Genomic DNA, 12269 nt, shown 5'->3' on the forward strand with positions numbered 1-12269 from the left:
TGGCCAAAGAGAACGTCCTCTACCTCATTTATTTGGCTAAGCTAAATGCAGGATCACAGCGAGCCCCGGGTGGGAGGTCACCGTGGGAAAACAGGGGAGATGTTATGTATCGCTGCAAGATTTCTGTGATGCTGTAAGAAAGATTTCGTGCTGTTTCACACACCTCTGGGAAGGTCCCTTTGGGAGTAGTATTTACAGTTCTGGTCATCTACGTTCCAAAAAGATGCAGGCAAAATGTCTAGATGGCTAAAAGGGCTGGTGAAACGCTCAGGGGAAGGAGGAGCCGTCTGCCACGACAAGGCTGAAAGAGCAGAGCTTGTTTAACCGGGGAAACCACAGGCCGGGCAGTGTCCATAAATACGGCAAAGGGGAAACACCGGTGAAGGAGAAGAGCTCAGTCCTGGCAGAGGAACTGGTCTTGAATATATTGAGGGGGGTCTCTTCGGCTGTGAAGTCTTCGTTCCTTCCAGATCTGTCTTGGGGTTCTTTGTGGTTTAAACTGATTCGTATTTAGGAAAGCATCTAGAAAGCTTGATTTAGAGCGACGCAAGGTGTCGCGAGGAAGCATTGAAACATATCACTGACTGGGTTGAACATTCGGTTGTTGCACTGGAAACAGAAATCCATCTTTAGAACTGTTATTTTTCCAGCTGTAGCCACCCTGCTTTGCTGCGTGAGGGGCCGGAGCCGGGGTGAACTGAGGGTCCTACACCATCTGGCTTCAGTTTGGATGGGATCCGCTGGTGCCTGGCTCCTTGCAGCTCCGTATCAAAAGCCCAAACGTGAGATAAGCCCACACTAATGCAGTAGATGCCCTCTGCGATAAGCTCAGCACATCGATTAGGTCCACCGCTTGACTCTTCAACGACAGCTTGTTATTAACCTGTGCCTTCGTTTTCTGTCTGCTGTCAGGTGATCTTGTGAGGCTCCTGTGTAGAATCCCCTATATGATATACGAAGAATCCGTGTTTCTTTTACAGCTGATTTTGAATTAGAAAGGACAATTTGTCAAAATGGAAATAGGAGGAACATTGTTTTACTTCACCTACTGCAGGAACAAGAGGTCCGCTGGCTGGATACATCTCAGCTTTGAGGATGAAAGGGACTAAGTGTCAAGTTAGGCTCTCTTAGATCTTGCTGCTTTATGTACAACTGACTCTAATAATTGAAGAGCTCAAAGTGCAACCGTAATTGTCACAAACCGAAGGAGCTTGATTTCTTAAAGGAAAGCCAGTTCAAGGAAAATGGTAAATCAGGTCCTTTAATCTGTTGACTGAATTGCCCGTAGGGACTTGAATGCTCTTATATGTTTATGCCGAGAACCCTGCAGCAGTGCTAGAAGGTTTACTGCGAGTTCTTACTGTGCAGGTAGTTATTAGCAGGCATTTTGGTAAGCCGGGCTTATAAAAGAGCCGTTAAGAGCACTCTAACTATTCCCAGTGCTTCTGCACTTACATAACCGCTGCGCCGGGTTATTGTCTTTATGCTTTGTATTGCTTGCCTAAATTGAAAGGATATCTGTGGCTGTTAAAGTCTCGCCGTGTGGAAGGTCTGTAATGGTTGCAGCGCTGAGCTCTTCCTTTGTGAGCTGAAAATGTGATTTGGAGGTGCGCCCAAGTGCAGCTCCAGCGCGTCTCAGACGGCAGAATTAATGAACGAGGTTCAGGATGGCTCTGACAAGCCCATAAGCGTATGGGTAAAGTCTATATTTGCTAGGGCAGTCTTACTGTTCAGTGCAGAATTCCTGCAGTGGACAAAAGACAAACACAATTTATTACTCTGTTAAAAAATACGTGACTATCATTCTGAGGAGCAGCGGGTGTCCCAGGCACGGATGGATGATTTGTCCTGTGGATACACAAGCATCAGTGTTCGGATGAGTCCTTCCAACGAACGTTAAGCAGGATTTATATATATATATATATATAAAGCAGGATTTATATATATATATATATAAAACTAGGTGGCTTGCAATGAAAATAAGAACCGGATAGGTCCCCCTCGTCGTGCTGGTCCAGCTCTAAGGGAACTGTGGGCTCCGTGTGGAGAGACGTTCAGTAGGTCCTGTCGGACACGGTTTGCAGTGGGGAACCTGTGCGAGGTTTGAAGGTGCCGCGGAGCCGGGCTGTGCTCCGGGTCGGGGCTGGAACGGGTCAGCAGGGTGCCACGCTGCCCTTCGTCACCTGCTGTGGAGCTTGAAGGGTTTCAAAAGCCGGGGGTGTCAGTACATCACCAGCACTAAAATTACTGAACTCTCAGTTGTTTGGGTTTTTTTAACGTGTTCTTTTAAATATGTTTGCAAACTCTGCTTGGATTTGCATGGAGAACCTTCTGAGCCTCGAGCTGATATTTGATGCTTTAAGTGAGCAAACTCGCTCGGAAACATAAATTCCTTTGCAGGACACCATCGCTTGGTTTTGCCATTTCGGGGCACTCCCAGCTCTACATCACGCTAACCGAATTGTACCTGAAAGCCATGTACCTTGATAGATGTGCATGCTCGTAAATAACGGCGTGGCGGTGGCGGTGGCAGGGGCGGTGTTGCTTTTCCCCCGCGTGGGACCTGAGAGGCGCTGAACCTGCGCACGCGGTGCTCGCTTGCGTGGCATGGTTAGGCGCAGAGCGGCGGTCTGTAGAAATGGTCGCAGACCGGGTTACGGCACGGGCGGGGGAAACTGTTATGGATTGGAATGGAGGAAAAGCGTTTTACTTTGGCTGAGCGCTTTTTTTTCTGTGCTGCTGCTGTGCATGTGCTTTGCGTGGGGCAACTGAGCTTTTATTGACTGCTGGTTTTCTGTTTTCAAAGCTGATCAGTGGTGGTTCTATTGTAAGTGCTGAGGCAGTATGGGATCACGTCACCATGGCCAACCGGGAGTTGGCGTTTAAAGCAGGAGACGTTATCAAGGTCCTGGATGCTTCCAACAAGGACTGGTGGTGGGGTCAGATCGATGATGAAGAAGGATGGTTTCCCGCCAGCTTCGTGAGGGTGAGTGACTTTCTTCTTTTTACTGCTACGATGCATCACTGCCGGTGCTGCTCAGAACTGTCAATGAACTGAACCGGTTCCTGTGTTTGTTATCATTGATGCCTCTTTCCAGTGTGTCTGTTTTCTATCCGAAAAATGGGGGCAAAGACGGTTTCAAAAGAAACGAGTGTGGGGTAGAGGGAGGCTGGAATAGATATTGGCTCTGCTTTTTATGCTCTTGGGATATGGAACGGCCTTTGCTGTGTGTCTGTTGTAGCCTCTCTCCTTAACCAGTTCTTCTTTGGAAAACCAGTTAAGTATCGTGCGGGCTATGAGTAGATGATTTGGTGGGGCCTAAAGGTTCACACCGGCTGCCGGCGACCCGCATTCGGAAGAGCTTTTTGGTCTGTGCATTGCACGGGGAGGTGTCAACCCTCCCCTTTCTAAAAGCAGTGCTGCTTTTTGACACTTCAGCAGTTTTGGATGTAAAATTACTTCAGTAATTACTCCATGACCAACTCTGGGGTTTTTTTTTGTTTTTTTTTTTTTTTGAGAGAGGATAAGGGGCCATTCTGCTTGTCTCTGTTTTTCTGCTGAAGCGGGTTTTGCTGTACCCAGCCACCTCCAGTGGCAATCTGGCCTTTCACGAATAAGAAGGATTTGAGCACTTAATTTTTTTGCTCAGTATGTGTTAAGAAAGCGAAGGGACAAGAAGATGCCCTTTTTTGCTGTTGTCAGCTCCTGCCACTTTATTTGGGCGCTCTCGAGCCTTCCTCGGGGAGCCCAGACGTCGGCTTTGACCTTGTGCGCTTCCTTCTCCTCTCCCTTCTGCGCAGGGTTCGATAGGTGGGATCAGAGATTTAATGCCTTGAGAAGCTTAGGGGATATGGTTCAAAAAATGAAGATTTCTTGTGCCTTGCAAAATCGTGTGAAAGATGACTCTTTCCTCTGAGCCTCCCAGGCAATTTGACAGGCTCCGTGGCGGTCGAGGGGGAGACTGTTCTCTCTGAAACGCACACTGAAGATCACGCCGCGTCCCGAGGAGATGCCGTCTTTGCTTTGGGTCTCTGCCTCTCTTACCCTCCCTTTTTTTCGGCGGCCCCGCATCATCAGCATCCCTGTTTGATTACATGGCTTCATCTGGGGAAATAGTCATATGGATTAGGAAAATTGGGCTAAAATGCATGACCGGGTGTTTCCTAGTGACATACAACGACCACCGACGGGGAACCCCGACCTTTGCTCGCTGCTGCCTCCCCGGTGCGCTGCTGGTTTTTTTCCCCTGTGGTACTCACGCTGCAGCTCTTGTGTCTCCCCTAGGTCTGGCCAGTGCTAAGAGCAAGAGATCAGTGACTGGAACTGGAGCCCGGGCTGCCGGAATGAAAAACTTTTTGCTGTTATCCTGGCCCAGAATAACAAATAGCGTTTGGTATTTTGCTGAATCGAACACCGTGAGTGTGACACCGCAGGCAGTGCAGATAACGAGTTTGGAAAATGGATTTGTATCAGGTGTGATCGAGATGATAATCTTACTGCAGAAAATCTTCTCACCTGTGTCGCCAGCACATCTCATCTGTGTCGCTGGCTGGGAAGGCTGAGTTAGAAAAAAGCCTGTCTGATTATTTTTGCTTAATTTGGAGACTGAAATATTCTGGGCCAGTTTAACTTTTCAGTGCGTTGACTGGTGCTGGTTTGTTTTGTGATTCAGGGGAAAAGATTTAATATCCTTTTTTGTGTGATGTCGTAAACATACTGTTCACGGTTGGTTTAATAACAGTCTTGTCGTTTGCTGTCCTATTTTCTAAAAACCCCCCCCCCAAACAACTGAACAAACAAGTCCATTTACTCTAAGGCCCAAAACTGTGGATCATTCAGCTTGGCTGAACTTCCCACCTCTCCCTACGCTTTTCAAAGGCTGCGAGGATGATTTTGGAAGCTGGGAAAAAACAAAGGAGAGGAATAAATGAATCTCAGACTCGTATAGAAATGTCTGAACAACATCCTGGAACAAACCTTGGTGCTTAAGATCAGGGTGGCTTTACCAGGCAAGTTTCTTGCCCGTTCTGTCTCATGTCGCAACCCCACAGTTTGAGTTTATTCCAACGAAAGGAATCCTTCCACCAGCTCTGCGAGAGGCCGGAGCAGTTATTCCGTCTGTGAGACGCTTGTTCAGCGCGGGCTGGGACCAGCCGCCCGCCCTGGGACCAACCGATGCTCTCCCAAAGGGGGAAACTGCGTGGCTTTGCTGCCACGAATGATAATTAATATTGAAAATTAAGTACCAGGCATTTAAAAAAAAAAAAAAAAAAAACAAAAAAACCAATCCCAAAACAGGCAGACGGAGTTCTGGCACAGTTCTTCCGCGGCTCTGCAAGGGAGGCTGAAGGGGAAAAAATTCACCGCTCGGGTTTACAAAACAGAGGCGCCTTTTCCACGCAGCGCTTCTCGGTGCGCTGCCGCGAGGCAGCCCACTCGCCGCTTGGCCTGGGCTGAGAAAACAACTGCCATTTGGGCTGTCATGTTCTCCTCTCCTCTCTTGGCTGAGGTCGCTCGCTTGCCTCTTCATTTCTATTCTTGCATATTCCTCCCCGCCCCCTTCGCTCTCTGTCTTTGGGGGTAGGAAATTTGAAGCAGATGCCTCCTGCAAAGCCTTTGGGGCCTTGGGAGAAGGTGCCTGGAAGCCCTCTTTTGCTCGCAGGACCATCGCGGTGGGTTTATGCTCCTTCGGGGTCCTCTCAAGGACCGTTTAACCTGAACGCTTTTCACTTTGCTCTTCTCTCCGTTTTGTTATTTCCTCGTTATTTCTTATTCAGCTGATCACTCTTTCATAATGAGGAGGCTGAGTTTTTTCTCTGTTGTACTTAGAGCGCTGCTTTTTTAAGACGATGCCAGAAAACTGCCTGATTTAGCCGGGGTGGTTCTAGTTTTACTTGCAAAATAATTGCTTTCCTTTATATGTGTATTTCTCTTATGCAAGTACAGGAGGAAACGGGAACAACACGCTGCGTAGCAAAGGCTGAAAAGCAGTTCAAGTGAGGGATGACAGGCCAGAGCAGGCAGGGACAGACCCAAAGAGGATTATTTCAGGGTATTTTAGACTGCGGGGCTCTTGTAGGCACTAACAGGGAGTGCAGCAGACGATCACTGCAAAGTCGGATTCCTCTGAAAGTCATTTGGATCACTTTTGAGGACAAAACTAGGCTGGAAACCGAGTTTACAACGAGAAGTCTGACGCTTCTCGCTCTCCAGCCAGATCATATGAAAATCTTTGGCAAAGCGTTTGGCGCTCGCAAAATCTCATAGCGGGGAAAAAAATCCCGTTTGCAAGTACAGAGGAAAACAGTAACCTGCTGCTTCCCTCGGCCTCTTTTACACGCAGAGTTGGGAGGGGTGCAAACAAAACCTGCGCTTGAATTGCCGGCACCTACAGGAATTTATTTGTCTCTATGCATAACACCTGCAGTTATCCTCTTAGTAGCCTGAGACTTGGCTGGAAGAAAGCGGGGGAGAGGAGAGGCATAGAGTTTTGGGAGCAGAGGAACTTCCGAGGAGAAACTGGATGATAAAGCAATGCGTTTTGGGGAAGAGAAAAAGCCCAACAGCGGAGAAGTGAAATTTGGAGCTAGTAAGCAATGGTGAATGGTTTCCTGCAGAAAGCTGCTGCACGCAGGGAGAAAGTTATGAAAGCCCATAAGTCATTAGAGAGGCGGATGAGGACTCCAGAACGAGGGCTAAGGCCGAATAATGAGCGGGGATTCGGACAGCTGAAGGTATCTGTGTTGTATTTTAGCATGTGTTATCAAGTGAGCTTGCTGGACAGCCACGGGGTGCAACCATCAGTCTTGTGATTAGCTGCACAGCGCCTTTGAATGCCCCGGCAACTTTTAGGGGTCTGAGAGGGTGGGAGGTATGTTTGGGAAAAAACAAAAACAAAAACCCAGCAGGAATTTTAAACAGGATTTCATATCCTTGTAGTGGTGATGCTACTTTTTGCTCTCCTCTCCTTTGTGGCTGGCGCAGCCTTGGGCTGTCTTTACGTGATGTGGTTCAAATGAATTTTTGCATACCAGCACATCCAGCGTCCAGAGCCGCTCAAAAAAAACCAGGCTTAGTGTTTGTAGGGAGGAATTTACAGCCCAGAATAATACTCCAATACTGCAAATGGACTGATTGTCATGCCTTGATGTCTCCTTTAGAAAATACGGTGGGTCTCAAAACAAAGTTTTGATTGCAGAGCCAAACGTCAGGTCTCCAAAATGGCCCGAGAGAGATCCAAACGCTCCAAGCACAGGCGATCGAATGGCATCGTGTTTGGGCTCTGACATATTTCCACTGAAAAAGAAATAAAAAAATGAAAGCGTATGGATGTTTAGCGCTGTGAAATCTTTCCAGAGAGACACAGCAGAATGCACCCATCCTGGGCAGAGGAGGGGATTTATTTTGTTATAAAGCTCTCCATAATCTCTTTGGATACCAAGAGACGGTCTGAGTTTCCAGAATACATTTCTTCTCACCCCGACAGCGGTGACTCTTCCTCCCTTACGTTTACTAAGCTAAGCTAAAGGGCAAATGCGGGGTTGAGGAGGTTTGACTACACCTTCTTGTAGTGCCCTGTGACTGTCGACTTGTGCAGAAATGAATGGTCCTCCGAAGGCCTGAGCAAAGGTGGCGTATAAGCGCATTGTGGTCTGTACCTCTTACGTCGGAGAAAACGCAGGGGTGGATGAGTGCAGCAGTGCTCCTCGCTCTCGCTCATCATTGCCTAGGTTTCCCCGAGTGGTGTAATTTTAGATTGATTTTCCTGCTGAAAAAGCTGCCTTTGACCCACTTTATTTTCTGCTGCTAAAAGAGAAGAGCTAGAGGAATCGGTGCGAGCTTTTAAGGCACTGTTGAGTAGGAGACTCTCAACCCGAGTCCTGTCTGAAGGCCTAAGCAGCTCCTACCCTTTATTGGGTGGGTGGGTTTAACTTTTGGGCGTAGGACTTGCGACTGTGCTCTCTATCGCAGGTGTCGTTCCAAGAGCCCGCCCCATCTCGCTGCCCTGTCTGCTTTTTATTCCCCCTTAACATCTCATTGTACGTGTGGGGACCTCGATACAACAGCGCAGCGCTCACTCGGTTTTTCGCTGCAGCCACTGCATCGGCATTTACTCAGCGGCAATCGCAGGGGCGTCTAGGTGAGATTTTTCCAGGGAAAAGAGGATGGCGCTGAAGGAGCATTCACCTGTTGGACAGAGGGAACGGCGCGTGCTGCAGTGTCTGCTGCAGTCACTGCCTTGTAAAGGAGATTTTATTTTCCCGTGGCAAATCCCGAATAAAAATAGCTTCTGGTAGAGGTATGGCACACAGCGCGAGCAGCGCTCCACAGCGCCAGGATGCACTGCAGACAAATTCTGGGTTGTTTTTGTTGGGTTTTTTTTTAAAGTCAAGCAGCATTTTAGCATCCCAGTGCTGCCTGTGCTAATTGCAGCTGCCATTAACATGACGACTCATGCCACTCAGACAGCTCAGCATCCCTCAGATCCCCAAAGGTTCAAATGCCGCCACGTGCGCCCTTCCTTGCAGGTGCAAACCCAGTGTTTTGAGGCCGTTCTTTGAATCAGACAGAGCGGGCACAAATCTTCGCAGCCCCTTCCCTGCTCTCTGCTGAACGGGTCGTGAAGAAAGGTCCTGTCCCCGAATGAAGCGGTGGCTTCCTCGGCCCAGCGGGGTTTCTGCTCTTCCCCACTGTGCGTCACATGTAGCATCACACATGGGGGAATTTTGGTGTTTAGGAAATGGGGAGGGCTGAGCCCTAACTCGCAGCGTTTTGGTGGATATAACGTAGTACATCCAATTTATTGCCGTGTCCGCGCAACTTTTGCTACACGGTGGAGCTCCAGCCCGTGGGAGTCTGTGTATTGAGACTGCGGGAAACGGAGGAAGCACAGGGCAAGTTCTTTGGACCCGTTTTTGTTCACCTTTCATGGATACAGAGTCTGAAGCTGTCCCTGTAGAGTACGCTGTTTTCTGCTTTGCCAGAAACTGGTGAAGAATATTTCTCACCTTGGGTAAAAGGAACTTCTGAGGCTGGGAATGGAGAGTTTTAGAGGGGAAGGAAGAGCTGGAAGTAGGCTTGCTGAAGCTGGGCAGTTTCTGGAGGGAAAGAGAAGGTATCAAAGAGCCCGTGAACTGGAGGGAAGTGAAGGATGGAGAGGCTGGAGCCAGATTACGGAGGGAAAAATTCAGCCTGTGGGAGAAAATAGTGGTAGGATCACAGGAGGGAAAACCAACTTGTTCAACTGCCTTTCCTTCCTCTGCTGAACGTCCTGTTCCTTACCCTGGAACGGAATACAGGGAGAAGGCAGTCTGTGTTTCCCAGCAAACAGCATCCCAACCACAGATCCCGCGCGTTGCCTGTGCCTGCAGCCTGCCCGCGGAAGGGCGGCGAGGCTTGGGCCGGCCGGGGCAGCTGCGGAGAGGACGGGCAGCAGCCTTGCGCCTCTTTACCTCCTGCCGGGTCCGGTCCTCACCTCCTCTCTGAAGGCAGGGAAGGGAGAAACGTCTGCTCCCGGGTGTTTGCAGAGCCCAGGAGAGTCTGTGCTCCGTCCTGAGGGCAGGGAGAGGCTGTGCCCGCATCACTGGGGTGACACGCAGAGGCTGATGTCGTTTTCCTTATGCAAAGCTCTGCACCGTGAGCCCTACTTTATTGCAAATAAGCAAGCGAGCTTTTTAATCCCGTATAGAGTCCAACAGAGCGTGCATATAATACGGCACGGCACTAGCCAACGGCCGGCTTCCGGAAGAAAGGAGAAAGGGGGCGAAGGCTGCGGCGCACGGAGCAGCTCTGCTGAGCAGGGCAGCCTGGCAAGGTGGGCGGAACAGCCCTGGAGGGTTACTGGGGTCTCCTGCACTCCCCTGGAGCTGTTACGGGGCTAATGACACTGGGACACCATCTGGTACCAGACTTCGGTGCGGGTTGGGCTGCTCACACTGGTATCTGTTATAAAGTCGCGGGTGAGTAGAGGTTCGGGGGAACGGCAGCAGCTCTCTGGAAGGATCTGCCTGTATCGTTAATCTGCCACATTATTTACTTGTGAGCTAGAATCCAGGATGGCACATTATCTGCTAGTTTTGTCCTTGTGACTATCCGGTGGAGGGAGATTAATAATCCAGATGGCTGGTAAAATGTTTGTTTTATCATGCGTTCTGATTGTTACGAGGCTATCAGCCCTCAGCGCCTGTTCAAGTAAAATGTCCTCTATATACAGTGTGTGCATTCAGCAGTCTAAATATATAATAATTACAGGTCAGCTAATGTTGGAACGGTGCCATTTGGTGATTTTATGCACCATTTGGGTATAGCTGCAAATTGATACATCACATTTCTACAGATTTTATATAAATCACATATAATATTAACTAGCACAACGAAATGATCAGCTCGCTCTGGCTCCCAGAACTGGGTCCTTAGGCAAAAGGGGCTTTTTTATTTGACTATTTTACTTTTATCTGCCTCTGCAAATTATTATGTTACGCAGGAGCTGGTCATGACTTCCTAATTAGGGCTGAATTTTGAAAGAGGACTGTGAGCCTCATGATAAGCTTGTTCTTCTCCACATGTAGGGTGGCCTTTCAGTGTGAAACATCACTTAGGACCAGCATTATGCAAGTTGAATCTTTTCGCCCTGTAGTTTTTCTTGCTTTCTTTTAATTAATTCTCAATACAAAGCGTTTGAAATGGTTCTCAGGACAGGCTTCATTGTTTGGCACGCTGGACCTTTTTAATGGTGTGGGGGAGACCCACACGGTGCCGTATTATTTCAGAGCCCATGCTTTTTTGCGTTGCAGAGGCATTTAAAAAGGCACTGAAGGCTGATTTATTATTGTAGGGTTGTTGATGATTGCTGAACAGCTGTTATTATTTATTCATTTTTAAAAAAAAAAAAAAGAAAAAAAAAGTGGCATTGGCTGCAGTAATTCAGGCTGGTATCCCAAAGCCCCGTCTGTTCCAAACCACAGCCCCTAATTTCTGAGAGGGACGGGACAGGAGCCTGGAGGGAGTTCCCAAAATCCACGTGAGAGGCAGAGCTGACAAGCTGCCAGGGAACTGAAGTCCCATCTCTGCTCTGTGGAAGACCCCAGAGGAGCTTCACAGGGGTGGCAGCCACCCATCCTGAGCAGGGAGGACCAGGGAGATGAGGTGAAACTGGGAGAAAACCAGTTCTGAAGTTTCTTATATTAAAAATACAGGAGATGTGCCCTGGGAGGGAGGTCCGACTGTGCGTTTGAGTCCAGTGCATGTTGGAAAAGCTGGGGAAGAGAGCGCCTTTATCCAGTAGTGGTATCTCAGCTGTTATCTGCAGGTCAAGCGTTTCAGGCAGGAGAGCGTTTTTGGGAGAGGGGTGTGAGTCTAAAACATAGCGAACACCCTACTTACGGGTGACTGTGGACAGGGCTAAAATAGGAACCTTTGCAGCATTGTCTAAATCAACTAAATATGACGTTTAATAAGTTACTGGGAAAAAATGGTGTCACTGCCAGTTTGCCTCTTCCACCTCACTGTCGCCTGCAGCTATCCATCGCTGCGGTTTGAGCAAGAGGGGCAGTGAAGCAGAGAGGATCTGGCTTGGGGGGCCGGCGTTGGGGCAGAGGATACAATTAACACTTTAGGTACAGCCTTCCCTTGCTCCAAGGCAGCGCGAGCGCGAGAGGATTCGAGAGCTGAAGGTGCAAAACCAGCCATAACGCGTCAGACCAAAGGTCCATCGAGCCAAATTGTTGCTCATGGATGAGTACAAGAGCGCAGCACAGTGATGCATTTAAGTCCATATTTCAAAGTACCTATGAGCTTTTGTACACCCTCCGCTTCAATGAAAAGACTGTCATCCTCAAAAAATATTAATGAAGAATGTCCTTGGTAAGGTAGAGTATCCCAGTTTATAGATGGGGAAAGCCTCCACCAGTTTGAGAGATCGACCCAAGGTCAGCAGCAGAGCTGCCGACGTATCTCATCTTTTGTGAGTCATGGTCCAAACTTCAAATGATCCCCTGGAAGGATGATCCTCGCTTGAATTTTTTGAGAACTTTAGAGGTTAAGACAAAAAGCGGGAGCGTTTGAGCAGTGCAGTGGGGTTAGAACATTCAGCAGCTGAGGCCGGAGCGCGCGGGATGGAAGGCACACTTGGCTTCCCCTGTTACCCCTAAAATTGTTGCCTTTGTTTTTCATCTAAAGCAGAAGTTATCTAGACTAGAACTTTTAATTTTTTCCTACCGGCAACATGAATCCTAGCAGGAAGGAGCAAAAATTTCATTAAGGAAAAAAA

The 12269-nt window shown here is 48.6% G+C and overlaps 1 protein-coding gene across 1 annotated transcript in view; it reads left to right on the forward strand.

Annotated features, from left to right (window-relative positions):
- Window positions 1-12269, forward strand: part of ARHGEF9 (Cdc42 guanine nucleotide exchange factor 9) — a 196386-nt gene that overhangs the window by 125016 nt on the left and 59101 nt on the right. The window contains exon 4 of the mRNA XM_082488354.1: window positions 2807-2986. Coding sequence (XP_082344480.1) covers window positions 2807-2986 — 180 coding nt within the window. The remainder of the gene's footprint in view (window positions 1-2806; window positions 2987-12269) is intronic.

Source organism: Vanellus vanellus (genome assembly GCF_965231255.1).
Source record: "Vanellus vanellus genome assembly, chromosome: 10".
In the NCBI taxonomy this organism is placed as follows: Eukaryota; Metazoa; Chordata; class Aves; order Charadriiformes; family Charadriidae; genus Vanellus; species Vanellus vanellus.